The sequence below is a fragment of the Corella eumyota genome, chromosome 3, assembly GCF_963082875.1.
Source record: "Corella eumyota chromosome 3, kaCorEumy4.1, whole genome shotgun sequence".
NCBI classification, from domain to species: domain Eukaryota; kingdom Metazoa; phylum Chordata; class Ascidiacea; order Phlebobranchia; family Corellidae; genus Corella; species Corella eumyota.
The window spans coordinates 2205507-2228066 of record NC_137492.1 but is presented as its reverse complement, the minus strand read 5'-3'; the positions used below and the strand labels follow the sequence as shown (position 1 = coordinate 2228066).

The following is a 22560-nucleotide window of genomic DNA, read 5'->3' as shown; positions in this document are numbered from 1 at the left end:
ATAACGTTTTTACAAAAATTTAGTAAAATATTTTTTAACAAGTTAACATGATTAGCATGTATAGGCGGATTTGTTACTATATTGATTGCTTATGGGTTCAAAATTTCATACGCTTTTTAGCAATTTGTTTTTTAGCAAAATTTATTGCAAACTCAATTTCAATTCTTTGATAGAATTCAAGGTTTATTAACATAATCCAAGGTATTTATAAGGCATGAATTGCTTGAGCACAAAACCTTAGGGCGAAATCAGTCAAGTGAAAAATGTAAACAAACGTTTTTTAAATACAAATTCCATTACAGGCCTATAACCTTTATATAGCGAAAACAAAACATTTAACGAACTACTTTTGTTTAACAAATATCTTATATCTCTAAACATATAAAGTTTTGTAATCTTAGTTAACTTTTTTACGTAGAATAATGGAGAAATAGAGGTATGGTTCAAGACTAAAACTTTTTATAATTATTATTTTGTTTATTGGCCATTTCTATAAACAACCCAAACGAAATTACGAACAAAATCATAAATTACACACAATTGCTCCAAAATTATAATCCCTACAAATCCGTAAACATTTTTAAGCAGAAAGAAGAAAAAATTGCCTGTCTACACAATTCACAATTCATACAATCAATTAAAAAATCAAGAAATGGACTACGGATAGTAATAAATATACAAATAATTAAAATATATGATTAAAATGTCTAAACAAAAATAAAAAGCAGTGGAAAAAAGGTAAATGATTAATATTTACAAACTGAAGAAAATTACAGTTACATGTTATTACATTCTCTTAACGAGCACAATGAAAATATTAAATAATGCCCAAACTACTAATACTAAAAAACTTGATATTTACAGATTAATTATCAATGCAAACTAGTAATATCTTAAGCGATATATGAATCCAAATAAGCTATAGTATACCTAATATCAACTAAGGAACATTAGTATAATATTTATATATATATATCAACTAAAATTATAAACATTTTTACATAGATTTTTTGAAAACAAACTTAAATAAGAATAAGCTTAAGTAACAATTTTGTCGTAAAAAATCAATTTAAATTATACCTATGTTTAAGTTAATTTAAAACACATCAGGCTAATACAACTCAAAGTCCATTATCTATAATTTGACAAACCAAAAGATAACTAGCGAATGGCCACGAACAAAAACGAAAAATAATCTACATTTTATAATTTACGTTGTTTTTGGCGGCTAATAGTACTTAGTAGTAAGCTAATATAGGAAGTAAGAAGATCATCCATTTTGTAACCCTATAAATTTAAATATAAATAATAAAAAATGTTCAAACCTTCATATATGTAACATGGATATTAGAACCTATTAACAAATGCTACTTACCAATGAGGTTTCGCATAGCAGTTTATTTCCCTTAACTAGATTGCCAATTGTCATATGAAAATAAGTATTACCACTACTCCAATTACTAATCTTCGTAAAAGGAAAGGTTGCCAGAATCTGTTATAATTGCAAAACCACAATTTAAAAAAATAAATTCAAGAATTTAAAAAGGTAAAGTATTAAAAACAGGTTAGGAATCTTACGTTTTTGGTCTTGACGTCGATCAGACTAACTCCTTGTCTATTTATGGCAATCACAAGATTTTCTGGATAGCTTTGATCAGTGGTTTGCTAAGAAAAAATAAATTAAATTATATAAAGAAGCAAAAAGTTATTAATGATACGGTTATGGCTTACATATTTTGTAACATGTAGATATTTGAATAAGTCTCAGGTTAGGGGCTAATAGCAATAGTGCACAAGATATATTTTAAAATATCCACTTACCCTAACTTCAAAGAAAGCGGAGCCGAAGGTTGGGTACTTGTAAATTATTTTTAAAAATGCAAGTTTTGCTCCTTCCTTGCCTTTTACTGAACTTCTGTTAAATTGAGCGACAATTTGCTAAACAAAATTTAACAAGTTATTATAAGTTTTTTTAATATTTTTTCACAGTAAACTCTCAAGCTTACCTTTTTCCAGTCGTCGGGGGATGCTTGTCTTAGTAGATAAATCGGAGCCAGTTCCCTCAACATTTTAGGGATGTTAATAAACTGTGATTTATCGTCCCCAAATTCAACCCTAAATTGAAATATTATGCCTTAAATTTTTTTTGTTTTACTATCACATGGGATCTCCAAAAGTTTATTTTTTTTACACCTTCATTCTGACACATTCAATTTACAAACCTGTAGATAAGTGCAGCAAGTTGGAAAGCATCTTCTTTGCTGCATTTGTGATAACCTCTCAAATACTTCGGCTTCTCCTGATAGTAGTGGAAAATGTTATCAGCATTCTTGTCCTTGCCTGGCACGGTGGTCGCCCATAATTTCTTCATAAAGAAAACTTGGTAGGTGAGAGGCGGTGAAGCTCCTGTTATACCAAAATAAAGAATGTTAACGTAATGTTAGTATACATGCTAAACATATTTAATTTTTCAGGTTTCTTAATCTGTGATCCCTTAAGCATATCTAGTAAAGCTCTTTAAATATGAGACATTTTCTATACTATAAAAGGATAAGTTTCTGTATTGAAATTGAGGAAAGAATGTGCTGTTACGTGTTTTTAAGCTATTTGTAAACGCCGGGCTTAAGGACAAAAGTATGTCATTTGCTTGGCTCGAACCCGAAACCTTTTGGCTCGTAGTCTGCTCCCATGACTAATATACCAAACTAACGGACAAATATATTACAAAATTTACCATCTCTGGATGGCCTGGCTTTTTTCAACCAGTCTGTTAGATGACGAACAAAATCAAAGAAAAAGTCGTCTTCAGGTACACTTATAACTTTATCAGCTATCTTTACAAACAAGCGGAAACCATCAGCAGTTTTCAATCTTAATCTGTTCGCGATGTTAAGGCAAAAGTCCTTGGCTCTTGTACTGGATTCAACCTCAAAAGCCTAAAACATTAAAAAAAATGTAAACACAGAAATTAAATACGTAGGATCATTTCACCTTGACCATATTACAAAAGGGGTTGCCTTGCTATTTAGCCAACAATGTTATATTCTTGATAAATGAACTATTAGTTCATAGACTTGGGTTATAATATTATTTTTAGTTTCTACCTCATCTGTATCATCAGGGAAGTAAATTTTGTGGAAGATTTGAGTTGTTTTATGCTGGATTGCCTCAACTTCAACCAAATGTGGAGGATATTTTCTTTGGCCGTGTCTGATAGGTCTTTGGTACCTAAATAAACATTAGTTAAATATAACCACTCATTAAAAAGTAAAATGACCTTAAATAAACCAATAATATATATTTTTAAACATGTTTTTTTTTCTTACTGATTTACCTGTGATAGCAATCATTAGCTACTGGGTTTGATCTTCTTGTGTTCAAAAACTTCTGCAAGTGTGGAAGAAGTTGGTTGCTAGGGGCAAACAGGCCCGTTGCTAACCACATTAGTTCCCAACCTCTCTCTTCGCTGTAACTGTAACAAACAAAAATATTAAAAATACGCCAGCAGTTGGGTTTGAACCTAAAACCCAAAGTCTTTAAGAACACTTTAGGTTTTGGGTAGTTAATACTCTTATTACATATTAAAAGAAGACTAAAAAATATCAAAAATATAAAAAAACTGCCGGCAGTTGGGTCTAAACCCTAAACCCTAGGTTTAAAAACTCATTTAGTGCTTCACCTGGCAATAAACAAAGTCACCATTTGTCAAAAATAGACCGAAAAATTGACTTACTTTTGTTTATTGTTGGTCAATTGCTTCATCAAATGACAATAAACCTCATCCTTAAGTTGCTCGTATTTGAGTGGGGCCTCAAATATTTGGTCGGTCATTTCGTTCCCATTTCGGGGTCTCTTAGATGGGTAATCACCCATATATTTCATGACAGGTAAAAACAAATGTTAAGGAAAAAGTAGAATTGTTTTTATGTATACAAAAAAAATAAATATCAGAAGTATGTTTAGGGCACAAACTGTGTTTCAAATTATCTTAAAATTTCAATGAAATATAGATATATCTATAAAAGACATAAAAATTTGCTGCAATCCCACATTAGATGCCAAATTATATAACGTAAATATGAATTAAAAAGGATATCCAAAAAAACAGAGATTGCCTCTTGGGACATATCATGATTATGTTCCAATTTCTTTAACAAAGGTTGCTTGATCGGATCTCGACTTATCGCCCATAATTTATCTTTTCTGCGAGCTTGAATAGTAGAAGGTGCAACACGACTTATTGTTTGTGGAATAGGAGCCCTGGAAACATGTAAAAATAAGTTGTATAAGTATCTGGTAATTTATTAATTCAAGAAGTTTAGACAAGAATAAGATTTAGCCAAGTGTAGCTGTTGGAATCGAATATTTCGAGTAGACAAATTTTAAAACTTTTGGCAAACTTAAAGTACTCAAGTAACTTTAAAATTTATGAAGTTCTTTTAGGTTAGTTGGTAGCTCATAGTTTTGGCATAATTTTACAATAGTAAAGGTGAAATTCATCAGTAGACTTATATCGATAAATTCTTAGATGTACCAGTTGAAGTAGATCAAGCCAATACCTTGTTCATTTTGAAAGTATCTAGTACTTTTACCACTGTGAATATTTTTATATTTTACCTGAAGAAATCTTCTGCATATTCCTCAAGAGTATAAGGTTTCTCACTTGGATCAACGTTGTTCGTTTCACTTGACTTTCTCACATGTTCTTGTAGTTCATCTGGGCTCATTCGGAACAATGTCTAATAACATAAATTTTGTATTAACTTAAAATACAAATTACAATACATGCTTGAGTTATATTTTTGTTGAAAAAATGTCTTAAAATTAATGTCACTAAAATTTGAACAATTTTATTTACCACTAATTCTGCTGGAGGTTTAACAATGGTAGGAAGTACGTAAACGCTATCTGTCGCAAAATCTCCACTTTTGCCTGATCTATCATTGGTTCCAGTGCGCCACCCGCTGGAAGTAAATTCAGGCCCGGCTACTTGGTCCATCACCACCATATCTCCCTTCTTAAACTTCATGATGTAATCCTCATTGGCTAAACAAAAAGTTTTTTAATGTACGAGCGCAATAAGTAAAACTTAATTTATTTTCGTATCCCAACCTGCCTTAGGCAGCTTGTGACTGGGGTAAAGTATCAAATGTTACTCTATCTGTGTTTAACCGTGAAGTCAGTCTTTTCACATAAAAGTTAAATATATACAAAAATATATAAGTATAATGTGTGTATAGACTTGCTTGACCTATTAAAAGTAGATATTACAGCATTTTTTCAGCTATTTAATATAATTTTCTGCATAGGCAACATATGTGCTTAAATATATCTAAACAAAAAATATTAAGCAAGGTTTGTTTTTTACTTTTTCCAATGTTGCTGTAAAGTGTGACCGCATATTTTGATCGTTCCTTCAGACCTTCGATGAAGTAAACAATCAGCTCTGTGATGTCATCAGCATTTGCAGACGTAAACTTCAGTTCATCTCCTCTGATTGTTGTCATCACAAAGCTTGAAGCTTTTAACTTACCCGTCCTTAAAATAAGTTTGAATTATTTATTTTAAAAAGTTTTAAAGCCGAGGCTTAGGTTAAAGCCCAAGTTGTCATAAAAGTTGCTACATTATAATATTTAATAACAAAATACACAATTACTTTTGAGCTGAAACTCCGGTAATTTCACAGAATGACAATTCCATTAAAACATCCTCTTGGTCATCAACTAAAAACACTCCTAAAAAAAATATATATATTAAAAACGATGAATACAAATCAAAAATAGTTTTTCTTAACTTAACTTTGGAAATTATAAAGCCCTCTAACTGTTTTTAAAAATAAAAAGACCTATTTTTATTAAAAATAAACAAATATTTACACTTTTTTGCATTAACAAGTGCTTTTTTACCTGTCCAGTTAACAGCAATAATGACATCATTTTTGGGAAGAGTAGGACCAGAAAGTCTAAACGCTTCATAAAAACGAGAGAAGAGAAGTGGCCAACTAAACCTTCCTTGTTTAACAACATCTTCTCTCACTCTGCCCGGTTCCCACTTCTCTCTTGCGTAAATTGCCTAAACATAAGGTTATAAACCTTTAAATAAACCTTAGCTTTATCAAAGTTAATTTTTAAGTCCATTCTAAATATATTCATGCTGTAGCGCCCTTGAGGAAGGTGCTACAAACGGTATAAACTCCTGCTGAGCCAGCACTTAATCAGCAGCTTAATTATCGGCAATTATAATCTACAATATCTCAAACTGCCACAGGTAACTCCAGACTGAGCTGGGATAACTGATGTTACTTTATGTTTAAGTCGCGCAATCCACTTTCTTACATCGAGCATAGATATATACAAAAAAAATTGTACTGAAAAATACAATTTAAGTACTTTAGCCTAGTTAAATAGCTGTTAGAACTAAGTAAATATGGTACAGCCAAAACCAAAATTAGTGCCATTTAGATTAAACAATGTGTATGTATTTATTATTAGTTTAAATTACATCTTTATGTTGATTGATGATAATGTCAATCCAATATTGCTGAGGTTTCTGACTTGTAAAAGCTCTTGTTGGAAGATAATTTGTCAAAGATGATGAAATTGTAGAAGCCTAAAAATAAAATTTTGAACGAATCCTAAAATCAAAATGTTTATAAAATATTACTATATACAGTAGTTCAATTACAATATTCTTATAGTTTTTGTGTTTAAAGACAAAATACTTTTTATTTAAATTCTTCACCTGGACATTAGCTCCATGTTCAATATAGAGCTGTTTAGAGACAAGTTGTCCTAATTCCATATCGTTCTCGCTCCTGTATTCCCCAAACTTAACTCCACGAACAATTTGTTGGTAGATAAGGTTTGTGCTAACCTGCAAGCAAATATACAAACAACATTAAATAACTTACCAATATAAATTAGTTAGAGTATGAAAAAATTGCACAATATTTGACTCTTATTTGTATAAAGAAACATAAAGAAAAGAATAACTGGATTTTTATATTTTTACCTTGTCCTCATGGGGTTCATGCCAAGGGGTAAATATCTCTTTCCTGTAAAACAACCTCCATGGTGCATTCCTCTCTTGGGCCCCTTGTTCTTTTGCATATTGTTCACATTGTGAGATGGCATCCATTACATGATCTCCACCACTGCCCAGTGATGAAACCTGATTAAAAGATTGTTGTTAAAATCTAACTTTTACACGAACCTGCCTTGCACCTTTTTTGATACTAATATATAGAGTTTTACTTCTTTATACAAAGGCAAGTTTACTTGATAAAATTTTAAATAAATATGATCTTAATATTGGTCTTATACTTTTTAAATGTGTTATAGAACAAAAAAATCTAAAATCTAGATATTGAAAACTATAAATTAAATCTAAGATTTCTAAATTTACCTGCAATTATTAAATCTATGGCTTGAGTATTGTTATTTGACAAATAGTTTGTTTAACTAGGATAGATTATTTAGCAAACCTATCAATTAATTGTAAACCAATTACCTTATCAAACAAAGCAATGAAAAGTGAGAATCCAAACTTGTCTGTGAGATAAATTTTATCAGCCAAAACATCGCACAATTCTTTAGCTGTAGAAGCAGAATCAGCTAATAATGTCTTTGTTGTGCCGTCCATAAATGTAATAGGCAGCGTCATTGCTTTCTTGGACTTAGTAGCCTATATAAGAATTTATTTTATAAGGTATGTAAGTTTTTAACTAATACATTTTATAGGCTTATTTATCATAATATATTTATGTAAGTTGTTTAATAAGTTTTAGCACACACTTAAATATTTTTTTTTAAAACAATAATTTATAGTTTTTATTTTTTTTGCAAGTGAACAGATAGTGACTTAAAATTTATCAAAAAATATTTTTTTTACCTGTAATTCAAGCCAGCTTGGAGGCTGGTTTCTAGCTCCGTTAATAAAAGTTCTCCTTAATCGACTTTCACAATAAGGTGCATAGTTAGTAGGACCACTTCTGATGAAATTCTGAAGATATTTTACAAAGTTTTCATCAGGGGCAAAACAACCCACGCACAGCGACATTAAGATCCAACCTCTAGCATGAGAAGATCTGGATGTGTTTAAGCTCAACTGTTTGCAGATTTGACAGTAAATCTCAGTCCTTGAAAAGAATTGTTATGAGGTTAAATTAAGATATTTAGATGTCAGGCAAAATATCAATTACCATTTGCACATTTAAACACTGCCTAATGATCAATAACATTTTTAGGTCTTTTAATTTAAATAAAACTTAAAATAAACATATTATTTTACATAAATCTTCTTTTAAATAAATTTTTTTTTCTGTATATTTTTTTATCCTAGATGTGGGAAAGTCGAATGCGCGACTTAAACATAGAGTAACATAAGTTACTCCGACCCAGTCTCGAGTTGCCTGTGGCAGTTCGGGATATTTTAGAAACTATAATTGCCCGATAATTATACTGCTGATTAAGTGCTGGCTCAGCAGAAGTTTTTACCGTTTATAGCACCTTACTCAAGGGCGCTACACCATGAGATCAGTTGGAATTGAACCAACAATCTCATGTGTGGTGTAGCAAGAGTTCTTACCACTACACCACGCTGCCGGTTAAATACATTGCAATAATCAATATAAAAGCTATAAAATACAGATTTCTTAATTTAAAAACATGGTACAAGTTAGAAAAACTTCTAACCTTATATCTGGCCTCAAAATTCCATTTCCGATAATAAAATGAAGTTTTTCCAAGTTTGTAGTTGGACGATCTATCAGCATTAAATTAACATCACCCTGTAAAAAACACAAATTAATATACAAAAGTTACAACTGAAATTTAATTACTCGATTATCAATTTATAAACTTTAACAAATTAATTTTTTCTAAATAGAAATTACCTCTCCATATTCATTTCCAGATTTGAGAATATTTGAAACTTCTTTTGTTAGCTTAGACTTATTTTTAAGAGTCATGGAAATCACTTTTTGTCTTTTTGAAGTTGACTTTCGGCCTTTTGACTAAATAAAAAAAAATTTATGAAAATTTATAAATAAACACAATTTATTCCAATACTGATAAGCTATAATTGACACTGATTTATACTGAAGTTATTTACTTGCGTATCACTTTTCCATTCTGTTAGATTCTGATGGTTTTTAGCATAAGATCTTCCCAAAGTGCTGTAAATTCCATTCATAACATTATCCCTTTTGACTGGTGCATTTTCTTTGTATTTGGGCTCTGGCAGATCTCCCATAAATCTAAGATCAACATATTTGAAAAGATTAATTTTATATCTAAACATTAAAACGCATTCTTGCCAGAAACAAAAAGGATTGCAATTAAACTTAGTGACTAAATGTTTGAAGTTTAAAAGTTAATAAAATTTAAGCACTTAATATAAAATTATGACGCTTAATATAAAAACTCTCTAAATATTAATTTTGGTCTTTAAAATTGCTAAGCTTACCTAAGAATTGTGACCCAAACAGCCAATGCAGCTAAGGTGTTGTCTTCTTCTTCATGTTGAAGTAAAGGAGTTTTTAGTTGTTTTTTAATGTAGGAATGAGTGGCTGTTGCCTGAAGAAAATTGTAAAAATTTGTCATTAAATTAAAAATAAACATGATATAAAAAGTTAGATTTCAATATTTTTACCCATGTAGTAAAGCATGTTTTTTAACTTTCTGTTAGGTTGTAACCTTGACGAAAGTTAACAATAAGCATTAACCTATAACATTACTCCGAAAGGGATTAAATCCAGGACTTCTAAAGTCAACTTAAGACTGTGTCAGGGTAAAAAATGTCACTTTATGTTAAGGTTAAGAGGTCGACCCTTTAGCAAGCAATTTTAGCTTAATACTTACAGAGAAATAAGTGGCAGCAAATTTAGTAAATTTGTATTGATCGATGTCATCTTGTTCTTCCATAACAGGGATGGAGGAATACATGTGTTCTCCATTCTCATCATCTAAGGGTTTGTTATCAGACTCCAGGAAGTCAAACATCTGATCCACAACATCCGCATCATTGACTGTAGATGGGTTACGCTTACGACGCTCCTAAAAAATTTTGAATTTTTGAATTTTTTTACAATGTTTTTTTAATAGGAAAAGTTAATACAAAAATATGATCTTTTTTACTTCAACTTAAAAGTTTATTTTATTACTTACAGCATTTGCCACCATTTTGTTCTTGTTCTTTAGATTTTCTTTTTCCAATTCTTGAAGTTTTTGTAATTTCAACAACTCAGCCTTTGTTAAAAAAACAAGCAAATATTAATACACACAACATAGGCTTAAATTTAATTTATAAAATACCAGATTTCTGGCGAATTCGTGTAAATTTCTTTTACCTTTTGTTGTTGCTTTGGAAGTTTTCGGACTTTAATCATGTTTCTCATTTTAACAACTTGCTTTCTGGCAATGTATCCTAGAATTAAACAATAAAATATAATGCATTTACTAACTGGTAAAACTTAACTAGTTACCCCAAACAAAAAAAAAATGAGTAGGTTAAATAAATCTGCAATACAAATTTTCTATAGTAATTCCTAAATGTAAAGTTAGTGTAAATATATATGTAACCAATAAACCTGATTTACCTCTAATATAAGATTGAATTTTGATGATGCCCCACATCTTGTGACGAACATGTCTTCTAGTAAGCAAACCTCTTGCATGAACTTGAAATTGGATGATTCGTTTTCGTGCAAAAGTATATCTGAATGCCAATCTTCTTGCTTTCCATAAAGCTTGCAATCTTGCATAACCATGTCTCATCTGAAAATTTGCAAGGTTTAAAATTAAATAAAAAAACATTTTAATTTCTAACTTCATATATTTATTATAAATTTAAATTTGTTTTGACTGTAAGTGGAACTAGTTTTAAGGTGTAATCTATCATAGGTCTTACAATTATTTTAAACTACTAATTTTAAGTCAAACTTACAACATAAACTCTTAACCAAACACAAAGAACTCATTTTAAATAGTTATAAAAACATGTTTAAAATACAATAAAAATAAATACAACATACAGCAACGTAGCGTTTCTTGGCCTTGTATCCCTTCCATACAGATTGTATCTTAATGGCAGCATTTCTAATCTTAAGATATCTATGTCGACATAACCACCCTCTCACTGCTCTTTGTATAATGATCACCCATCTATACGCATTAAAAACAAATAAAATTTTAGTTAAGTTAAAATTTTAATCTAGCTAACTTTGAACTACATTCTAAATTTCATTTTTAAAATACTGACAAATTATGTAAAATGATTAGTATAAATTGCGCTTAATATTGGTAAGTAGTCTTATAATGTTAAAAGGTTAATGTTTATGTTCAAAACATTAGTTTTACATTAAAATTGGTGATATTAGTTTAGTTTCAAACCTTGAAATTGCATTTTCTCTTTCAGCTTCCATCAGAGCATCATGAGAATCTTTCAAGAAAATTTTGGTTTTACCAACTTGACAATCTGTTTTTTCTCCCAAGGCTGAATAAATGATCTTTTTGCAAGACTCTAAACAACAAAATTAAAAAACAAATTCAAGCCAATATTACATATTATTAATCTGTTCTATTAGTTTTTATAGCATTCCTTAGTTACAACACTTGTTTAGTAATTAAATACACAATATCACATCGTGTCTACATTTAAAAAAAATTTTTTATTAAAGAAACAAAAACTACAAAAAATAAAATATTTCTAATTAAAAAAAATAAAAGATTTAAAAAACTTACCAATGTGATTCCCCTGACGTGAAGACGGTTTTATTCCAGTTACAATCATGCGATATCTTTAAAAAAGGCCAAAATTTTTTTACTTACAAACAAAACTATCAGATAAATTTATTTCCAAGCAACTAAAAACATTTAAAAATTGCAGGCATTTAATTTGTTTTATTGAATTTACTTATAATAGGAATTATTTTAACAAACCTGTCAATAAACTCTTTGAACGAATATCTAATTGGATAACCAGCTCTCCTGATTCTAATTGTCTCCATCATTCCAGAATATCTCAGTTGACGAGCAATCAAAATTCGATCAAATACCTAAAATAAAAATAAAAATTAGTAAATTTAAAATTTAAAAATAGAAGCCGTATATCGCACTTCCCAAAGTTATTTTAATAGATAATTAAAGGTAATTAGTAAGTAGCTAAATAACTTGATAACAAGAATAAAAAAAAAAAAAAATAGGAAAACTGTTGATTAAAAATTTTATTTTGGTAGAGGTCTAACCAATGGTTTCTTTAACTCATTTGGTTTGATACATCGCACAAAAAATGGTTGGCATGACGATAACGACCTCATCAACATATCAAGAGATTTTTTAAACTGTTCACAAAGTGTTTGATTTCGCTTTCTTGAACTTTTTTCTTGGTTGATATCTAAGCAATCGAAAAAAGAATTTAATTAAAATTTTGTGTGGCTTTTATTAAAATATAAATGATACTTTATGCTTTAAATACAGTTTGATACTTCTATGTTTAACGTTAATTACCTGTATGGAACAAGAGTTTTAGAAATTTGTTCTTTGTTGATTTGATTAAGTTGATAAGATCGCCATGGAAGGTATCCCTGTTTCTTTCCAGAAAACCTGCAAAAAGTTTGTTTAAAAAATTATCAACCAACAAATTAAACTGAATTTTTAACACAATTTCTTACAATTAAACATGCTTCAAAATTAGGATCACGGATGTTGTCCGGTTTTAGACAAAACATAATTACACTACGGCTCTTCTAAATTATCTCGTCTGGATTATGATACGAGAGAATTATCACCTACGGATTCTCTCCTATTGTCAACAGCACGTTGTTTTGTCTAGAGCCGGACAACATGCATGACCCCAAAATTATTAGACTACATCAAAAAGTAGCAAGAACTTTATAATTTTTCGTATAAAATAAGATGCATATTGTTTACCTTGGCCACTATACCGCACTGGTCCAGCAAAATGTTCAATTGCGAATGTTTCATCAAATCGAGATTTGGGAATTCCAAACAAAGAATTCTTGCCATGCTGGTTGACCAACTTGTTTAACATTGTTCTATCTGTACCCTACAGTAAACCAACAAATATTTAAATGTTGTGTACAACAAGGTGCCAAGATTTATATAAAACTTAGATATTTGTACTTACTCTTGGAAACATTGATTCCTCTATGATCAAAGCAAGTATGTTAAGTGGTTTTACTGCAATCATATCCAATACATCCTAGAACAATCATAAAATGATTACAAACTAAACTATCTTGGTATATTTAAGTACACAACAGTTTTATATTCACGGTAATATAGGTTTTTCTTCTAGTAGATCAGATCCAGGTAAAAACAAAGATTTTAAGTCATTTTTAAGACAACGTTAGGTCTACCTGATTGTCTTTAAACTTGATATGCTGCCAGTCAATTGCTTCTTTGTCATATTCTTCTTGTTCAAGTTTAAAAACATGACGGACAAAAAACTGCTGCAAGTTTTCGTTGGCAAAGTTGATGCACAGTTGTTCAAAACTAAAAAATAGATAAGTAAAGCATTGTATAATAATTAAAGTGTTAAAAATAATGTGACCTAATAGCTAAGGGTTTGTTATTGTTTGATAAGTCACGCTATACTTTTAAATATTTTTCGCGATTATGGCATGATAACACTATGTAGAAACCCACATCTTGTATAATTAAGATATCCACATCTTGTTTAATTAAGATACCCACATCTTGTTTAATTAAGATACCCACATCTTGTGATTAGATAAAAAAAAATTTATAAAATGTCATTTAATTATTACCTGTTGTTACCAAAATTTTCAAATCCAAAAATATCGAGAAGACCAATTGACAGCAAGTTTTTCTTTTTTGTTAATTTTGAATCTTTGAAGATGGCGCTGTTAATTTTGTCAACTATCCAAACGAACAGCCTTCCGTATACACCCTAGTAATACAATAATATTATAGGTAGTAATACTATGTTAAAAAAATCCGAATATGGACAACATTTGTTAAAAATTGTACCATTTCTTTTACTAGTTACCTTTATGTAAGCATCCTTGACATCATTGGCTTGATCAATGTTCATTGGAGAAATAACACTTTCACCTCTGGTACTTAGAGTTCTTTGGGTTAAAGCTTTCATCAGTAATTTCTCATTTACCTTAATATTAGTAAATTAATTTAAATTTGATTTTTATTGTAACTTCACTTTGGTCTAAAGTTAAAAAAATATCACTTTTTTTAAAGTTAGTGGGTTTTTTTGGTGACCTTCAGTTTAGTTTTAATATGCTTTACGTAACATGTTACACAAATATTAGAAGAGAGCATGCCTTCAAGAAAAACCTAAGGTGTCAGGCACCTTGTTAAAATATACAAGTTAAAATCTTACCCCAAATAGCTGAGCAATTAATTTCATTCCAGAAGTGTGGACAACTTCACAAGCATCCAAGTTGTCAATCATTGTCTCTTTGAACTTTACATTACCTAAATAACATGAAATATTAATTTAGAATCTAGCACGATAAAATGTCATGCCTTTAAGACCTTTAGTAATGAATTATGTGTTTTAATTTGGGATTAAATGTAGAGTTATATATCTCAATAAACTGCATTTAAATTGTAATAGTCTAAAAATTTTTGAACATACCAATATGTAAAATGCCAGCCAGTAGCCGAAATATTTCAGCAATTTCAGCATCAGTAAATGACAGAACCTAAAAACAACGTAAGTATTAAACCAAATATAAGATTACATTACAATAGAAAAGATTCATATATTTTAATAACGATTATGCTATATAGCCATGAATCCAGTTTTTTACAATATTTGTATCGAATTTCAAAGTTAATTTCATCCCTATTGACATTGTAAACAAAATAATTTCATAAAATAGGTAACACCCAATTTGAACAATAAAGTAATTGTAAGTTTAACTAAATAAGGCAAGGCAGGAATAAGTTAATCATTTGTATGTGGTTCAAATGTATAAGTATTAGAAAGAAGCTTATTAATTATAAACTTCAAAAAGTCTAGCCTTAATATAAAACAATATTAAAAAAAGGTTTTAAAAAATATAACCCACTGTATAAATGTTGGTAATTATTAAAAACACAAACAAGATGTTTAAAAAAATTAGGGTCAATACATAGGGATAATAAAAATATAAAACAATATTCCAAACTGCAAAAAGATAATAAATCAATTTATCAAGCATTTGCACTGGGGATAAAGAAAAAAATAGAATGACTTACTTTCATTCCTCTTAAAATTTCACTGTATTCACCTTTGTCATCTCTTCCCATACATTGTATACATGAACCCTATAATATTAAACATGTTAATTTGAAAGTATTATATGTATATGTATTAAAGGTAAAATTCAAAATATTTTTTTATGTAATCATCTATTGCTTATAACAACAACTTCTACTTTTAAAGTATTGGAGTATAATTTAAAAACTTTAAAACCTATGTCTGTTAAGTTTACTGTTAATAGTTAGTAAATCGAAAAATCAAAAAGGTAATCTTTAAAAAAGTTAAGTCAAAATTTGTTTCAAAAAATAAAAGACATGCAACAAAAAGTTATTTCAATTCAATAAATACTAAAATAAGTTTAATAAAATCAAAGACAATGCAGTAACAAACTTTTAAACAAAAAATATAAAACCAAAATGCAAAAAAAATAATTTTAGTTTAAACAGTGTACAGTAACAAAAAAACATGCAAAAAATGTCGTGCTTTTATTTTCACCATTATAAGATAACTTCATATACACCGTATTACAACATGGACAAGAAAGCTGCAAGAAATGTTACAAATATAATAATTTTCAGTTATAGTTTACCCTTTTTGTATAATCCTTAATGTATAGCACAAAAAAGGTTGTTTAAGTTTAAGTTAATGTAGTAAAAAAGCAAATTTTTTTAACTTTTTTAGGTAAAATCTCCACAATATCATGCTTTGGCTTTATTTCGTTGACTTACCAAACCTTTTGCAAAACAATTATTTGACGCATTTCGATTTAGGTTGTCCTTGGGATTTAGATTTAAATTATTTAAACATTACAATATTGCTAAACTAATTAAATATTAAGACAAGATAGTAAAAGTAATATACAAAAAAAGCCAATATAAATAGCATCTAAAAATTTAAGTAGTCTTTCTACACAAAATGTCAATTAATTGAACTTTAGTGTAAAATATCTGACAATATACACTACACAAATTAATGTAACTTCTTTTGTATAGAATACAAGAATTATAAGAAATATAAATCTTAATTAAGCATACTTGAGTAAGGTTGATGTAATCTCCTGGTTTTCCAAGTCCCAGCGTTTGTTTTTGAGTTTGTGGCATACCAGCCAGCATGCAGTAAAAAACATGATAATTTCTCTCATCAGTAGCTTGATGCACTAGCCTATTAATCAACAAATTTTACAAAATAATTAAACTTTAAAATTATTTTGTTACAAAACCAGTAATTTGTATTAAAAATTGTACAAAAAAAAGATAAATACACAATGTATAAGTATTAGAAGTTTGGTAATAAAACTGCAATGGCTTTTCAATGCATACATTTTATATGAAATTTAGAAATGGGATATTATTTACCAATATTATAATATTCAATACATTGATACAGTAATAATTGTTAGTTTAAGCTCTTCTTGCCTGTATATATTTATTAACTGATAAGGTTTAAGTTAATATTTAACCCTGTTATAATAAATGCTAAGACAATAGCTGCGTGTTATAGCTCATCAAACAATTAATAATGTAATATTAATATAATAAATGATTGTTTTTATACATAATATCTTACCTTGACTTTTCTAAAAGATATTGATCAATTTTTGCACTTTGAATTGCCCCATCCAAATTGAACCGAATATCGATAAATTTTCCGAATCTACTAGAGTTGTCGTTTCTAATTGTTTTTGCATTTCCAAATGCTAATAAATAAATAAATTGTTTAAAGTTTTAGTTCAAAAATATTGAGATTATTTTTTGTGCAAAATGATATAACCAAAATCAAATTTTTGTGTTTTTGTGTACTCAAAGTTTTGTTATGACTAAGTAAAAATTTTATGTGACTTAATCAATTTTTTACCTTCCAAGATTGGGTTTGCTTCTAAAATTTGTTGTTCAATCCAAGAATGTTGTCCAGATATTGCCGCCAAATATTGAAGAACTAACTTGGTGGATTCAGTTTTTCCAGCACCCGATTCACCACTAAATAAGAAGAAAAAAAGGTTATAATTTAATTTAATAAAATGATGCATAATTTAGTATTTTAAAGCAATTTTTTATTAGAAATTTTATCATTTGAAACAAGTTTGAAGTAATAAATTTATTTGCCGGCATTTATTTGCTGATTTGTTTTTTGCCGGCAAAGTAAATACAAAAGTTTGATCTTTTATATTGTTAAACATTAATCATAAAAATCCAATTTAACTTAGAAATTAAATATTAAAAATAATTTACGATCAACATAAGTTTTTGTTTTGTCAGTTTTATAACTTATCATGCTAACAGGGAAAAAAGTGAGCCAATATAAAAGTGCTGGTGCTAGTCTAACATCTCACAAGTTAAATATTAATTTTGAAGGGCTCTTTTTTTATGCGTTTTTCGCTCATATGCAACACCATTGTCAAATAAAAGTTTAGCACGGGCAATTATTTTGTAATTCACATTAAACACACCCTTATGTAAACACACCGGCCAAATTTTTATGTCTTTTACTAGGTCAAATGTAATATTCAATAGTTTTTTTTTAAATGACTTTTTCTTATTTGAACAATTTGTAAAATCATATAAAAAATATTAACGACAATCTTTTTGCATAGCCAACTTAAGATAAAGCTAATGTGCTGTTCTCATGCTGTAGCAACCTTGAGTAAGGTGCTATAAATGATATGCACTCCTGCTGAGCCAACCTAATCAGCAGTTTAATTATCGAACAATTATAATCTATAATATCCCCAGACTGCCAAAGTCAACTCAAAACTGGGTCAAGGTAACCAATGTTACTTTATGTTCAGGTGGTATTCAATAAATATTTTAAAAAAATGTAATCTTCTTTTAGTCAGGCTAAAAAATTAACCAAAATATTAAAAATTTTAACTAACCTGACTATGACACACTGATCATGTTTGTTCCTTAACATATTGTTGTAAGCGTTGTCAGCAATACCAAAGATATGAGGAGGTAGTTCCCCTATCTTGCGATTGGTGTAATTGCGAATGGAGTCATTGTTGTATAAGGGAAGGACCTGGTAAGGGTTTACAGCAACAAGAATAGAGCCAGTGTACGTCTAGAAATTGTTTAAAATAATGTAAAATAAATTTTAACCAAAAAGAAAAAAAAGCTAAATAATATTACTATTTCTAAACAATAATTAGTTAATCCGAAAATTTTCTAAACAATTAAAATAAAATTTACATTTTTAGAAAATATTTATTAAATCTTTGAAAAAAAATCAAAGTTTTTATTTGATTTATAAGTAGGCCATGTGTATTGCTTTGGAATAACAATACTATGTACATACTCACCTCACTACTTATAATTGTCTATCCAGCAATAACAAAAAAATCAATATTAAGTTTAAGGCAAATTTAAAAAAACATTTATAAAGATTGAAAATGTTGAATACATGACAATTGAATGATGTATGGTAATTGTATTTTAATTAAAGACATTTATTTACCCTCAATTTAGGCATTTCTATACAAGTACCACCTAATTTTTTTTAAACAAATGTAACTTTCAAACAGTAACAGTGTTAAAAAAGCAGATATTTGTTCAGAATTTAGTGGTACTCGTGTTTATTTTTATTTTTTTAAATTTTTTTAATTTTTTATTTTTTTAATTTTCTTACATAGATGATGTCATCCTTGTACCGGATGAACAAATTCCTCAAGATCCCAGCCTCATTAAGATCACCCAAGCGAATCATATCTTCTACTCCTTCAACAGAAGTCGGATGCATCACCCGGATGTTGGTGAGTGGCGTCTTCAACCAGTGCTCCTAAAAAATAAAGTATAAACATTTTCGCCTCTTTAAAATTGTACTTATAAAAGCATGAATGTTATAATGTATAAACGAACCAAAGGTTATTATTAAAAACTTTAATATTAATTTATCCTTAATTTAGAAAGGTTGACTTCATGACTAAAACATAACCCAGTCCCAGTGTCAAGTTGCCTTTGGCAGTTTAGAAAATTATAGATAAGAATTGCCTGATCATTATAAACTGCTCAGCAGAAGTTTATACCATTTTAGCACCTAACTTAAGGGCCTACAGCATGAGAGCAGTGGAGATCGAACTAAAGACCTCATGTAGTAAAGACAAGTGTTTTTAAATTATAACTTAAAGTTAACTATGCAATTAGTAAAATACAAATACGACTACCAAATGGGTTTAGTAATTATTTAACCATAAAATTAATCTTCTTACATTGCCTTCATCATCTATAACTTTTGTTTGACCAGACTCGGAAAGTTTAACCAAAGCTCCAAGCGGGACATTGTGACCGGCGACTGCTGTTTTGTTCAACAACCAGACGTGATCTCCCTGTGATACAAAAGTATAAAAAATTAAGCTCAAAGTTATCTTTATAAACATAAGAAACATAATTGATTGATTGTATTTTATGTTATTATGTAAATGGCAAAAAATATGTTCTCGAATAGAAAAATGAAAATAAATTTAACATTGTTCTGATGTTATTTAAAGTGCCTGTTAACCTTTAAGTTTTTTGTAATAATATGAAAAGTATTCTTTTTAACAATTTACAGTAAGTGCATTATTATTTAAGATAGTATATTTAAACTTCTTACAAATATTAATTCTAACTCAATTTACTTGGGTATATATATAATTCTGAATTAAATTTGCAGAATTTATTTGCCATATCTTTAAAAATTTATTATAAGTACTCACCACTCTAAAACTATTCCCAAACCTCAAATAACTATCATTAAAAGAACGATTCATACTGTTTACATTAATTTAAAAAAACATACTGAGCAAGTTATACTTATAAAACCTAAAAAACCTTTTATGTATGGTTAAAAAAAAATTCAACCCAAACTAATGGTAACTTATTGACCGGTCTTATGCGTAAACATAACAATAAAAAACACTTTTTCAGGTAAGTTTTTATACAGGTACTAAGCAAACATTCCGAATGCATTGTTAGATTTTAAATGCAAACATTCTTGGCTTTTGTTAAAAATTCCTATAATTAAAGTAATTCAAATAAAATTTTCATTGATATTAGAATAGTTTTACACATTTAAAATGATGTAGCCCATGTAAGTTGGTTATTTTTTTTTAAATAAATAGAAATTAAACACAAATATTAACATAAACTTGTATAGCTTATGTTATTACAAATATTACAAATATCAAAATTTATTTTGTATTATAACCTAATACTTTAAAAAATATCTTTGTATATAGTCTTAATAATATTAACCCCAGTTAAATTATATAAACAAAGAATAAAGAATTTAACCTTAACTTTAATTTAAAACCAAGTCTACCACATCAGATAACAAAATTTTACACAAAAAAGCTTTCGCACAGATATTCCCTTGCCTTGCTAGGATACTTAAGCTACTTTAGAACTGTTCCTGTTTAAACTTATATTGGCAAAACACTTGAAAGAGTTAAGCTTGTTCAGATTTAACAATTCAATGCTTGTAAGGACCACTTGGAAAAAAACACAGATAGAAAAAAAAGATCCCCTCTTAAAAACTATTGCTTCATTTTTATTTTTTGAAAAAAATGTTTTTTAGCTAATTTAAATCATTGCTTAAGTCTTGTATTTTTTATTAAATTGATATTTATGTAATGTTATCTCAATCAGGCAGACTTTAATAATAGCTATGTGCAATTTAAATTTAAAATACATATATTTTTATTTAAATAATATCAAAAAAAAATTTTAAAATTAAATAACCGTAATTACCAAATTAAAAAATAAACTTCGCATAAAAAATTAAAGGTTAATAAAACACTTAATAATAATAAAATTTATTTATTTTAATTTATTAAAAATATAATATAACACAATACATACCTGTCTCACGATGACCATTTTGCTTTCTTGAATAGGTTCGAAATAAAAAGAATTTTAGCCAATTTTCACTAGCTCAGTTTTTCGAAAAATCAACCATAAGCTAACTCTTTAAATAAATATATCAAATTGAAAATATTGTTGTTAAAAACCAATCTAATAAAAAAAAATATAAAATATTAATAAATACATTAAAAAATTATTTTCTTGTAATCATATATTTTCTTGAATATTATTTTTCAACTAAAATATTTATCAAAATTAAATTTTAAAAGAATTTTAAAATATTAAATAAACGAGAATACTGTTACTATTTAAACTAAAAATAAACTGCTATATACAACATCACATAACACCTTTGTGTATTGCTAATCTTCTACTATTATTAAGCTTAAAGTTGGGGCACTGCCACACCTTGTGCTAAAGTACATTATGAAAAAGTTAAAAAGCAAACATTAGCTTGCGTTTATTTAAAATAAAAAATTAACTATGAGGCTTGACAAACACTTGAAAAAAGCTATACAAATCAAATAAGAGATTCTTTCAATAAATTATAAGTTAAAAAAATATTAAAGTAAAGTTTTTTAAAATTAATGTTTAATTATATTAACACATTTATATTTATACTAATTTACACAGTAATTTAAAAACAATTTTGGTTAGAGTAAATTTATATAAACAATATTATCATAAATTTTTTAAAGTCTTAAAAAAATTCTAGTGTTACAACTTTTTTTATGATATTGTTAAATAAACTTCAGATTAGTTTCATATTTATATTAACATATGGTCATCATTCCTAAGAATTCAGAAAAAGTAAACAAAATTTAACATTTTAAGCGGTGAAGTACTTGTAATTAATTAGGCAAAGCATGGACAAACAAACAGGCTTAATAAAAAATAAATATTTAATTTTGTGTGCACAGCAAACATATGCCTTTACTGTAATCTTGCTATTAATTATTTATAAATTTTATGGAAAAATACTGCCAGGTAATTGAGGTGTCACCTGGACTGTGTTAAGTGATGGCTGTTTTTTAAATTATAAATAATTGATTTGTTTTGGTTTGTAACTGTAACAAACAAAAATAAGGTCAAACTAATTACAAAACAAAATTAGTATTTCTCTAAATTAAACTTGAATAAACATTTTCTATATTTTTAAACTATATTTAATGCAAAAGTTTAAAAACCATTGCAATGTTAAATTAAGTTTTATTTTGTCTAAGTAAATAAACCTTTTTTTCATTACATAACGAGTCTTTTTCTAATAAATTCCAACTAAAATATAACTTGCTTTTTAAATAAACTATAAACTTATATAAATTTAATTAAATCTTTTTTAATTTATCTTACTTAAAATCCTTTTTAAAAACTTACCTTGTTTAATCTAAATAAAACAATAAAATAAGTTAAAAAAAAGCAATAAAAATGTACGAATTCTACAAAAGTAAAATGATTTTAAGATACTGCCTAGGGCTATATT

The 22560-nt window shown here is 28.1% G+C and overlaps 1 protein-coding gene across 3 annotated transcripts; it reads right to left on the bottom strand.

Moving 5' to 3' along the window:
- Positions 1–481: 481 nt before the first annotated feature.
- On the bottom strand, positions 482–21212 carry LOC145744510 (unconventional myosin-VIIa-like). 3 transcript variants are annotated; one of them, XM_082562361.1, is made up of 51 exons: positions 21078–21212; positions 19448–19564; positions 18868–19017; positions 18119–18303; positions 17101–17222; positions 16813–16942; positions 16281–16407; positions 15975–16022; positions 15243–15311; positions 14638–14704; positions 14380–14474; positions 14032–14151; positions 13790–13932; positions 13379–13514; positions 13147–13221; positions 12930–13065; positions 12507–12602; positions 12245–12393; positions 11940–12055; positions 11742–11797; positions 11391–11520; positions 11033–11162; positions 10598–10775; positions 10349–10425; positions 10167–10247; positions 9861–10055; positions 9466–9575; positions 9112–9256; positions 8894–9013; positions 8694–8788; positions 7891–8137; positions 7510–7683; positions 7012–7170; positions 6742–6873; positions 6502–6609; positions 5907–6072; positions 5657–5735; positions 5369–5538; positions 4859–5046; positions 4618–4739; positions 4097–4260; positions 3734–3887; positions 3335–3472; positions 3105–3228; positions 2735–2936; positions 2223–2406; positions 2007–2115; positions 1822–1938; positions 1579–1665; positions 1376–1492; positions 482–1287 (listed from the first exon to the last, which is right to left on the bottom strand). In XM_082562361.1, the coding sequence occupies exons 1-51, from the start codon at positions 21093–21095 to the stop codon at positions 1204–1206; spliced, it is 6441 nt and encodes a 2146-aa protein (XP_082418487.1). In that variant the 5' UTR covers positions 21096–21212; the 3' UTR covers positions 482–1203. The 3 variants fall into 3 exon arrangements, with proteins under 3 accessions (XP_082418487.1, XP_082418486.1, XP_082418488.1); XM_082562360.1 differs by lacking the exon at positions 21078–21212 and adding an exon at positions 19934–20048; XM_082562362.1 differs by lacking the exons at positions 15975–16022; positions 21078–21212 and adding an exon at positions 19934–20048.
- Positions 21213–22560: the final 1348 nt, after the last annotated feature.

Bases quoted from the DNA above. Each gene is read 5' to 3' on its own strand.
- LOC145744510 (XM_082562360.1), bottom strand. From the start codon at position 19,987: ATGAATCGTTCTTTTAATGATAGTTATTTGAGGTTTGGGAATAGTTTT. The intron at 8,789-8,893 runs GTAATTTCTATT...TGTTTTTTACAG, and splicing joins CTGGAAATGAATATGGAGAG to GGTGATGTTAATTTAATGCT. The intron at 4,261-4,617 runs GTAAAATATAAA...ACATGTTTCCAG, and splicing joins TATGCAGAAGATTTCTTCAG to GGCTCCTATTCCACAAACAA.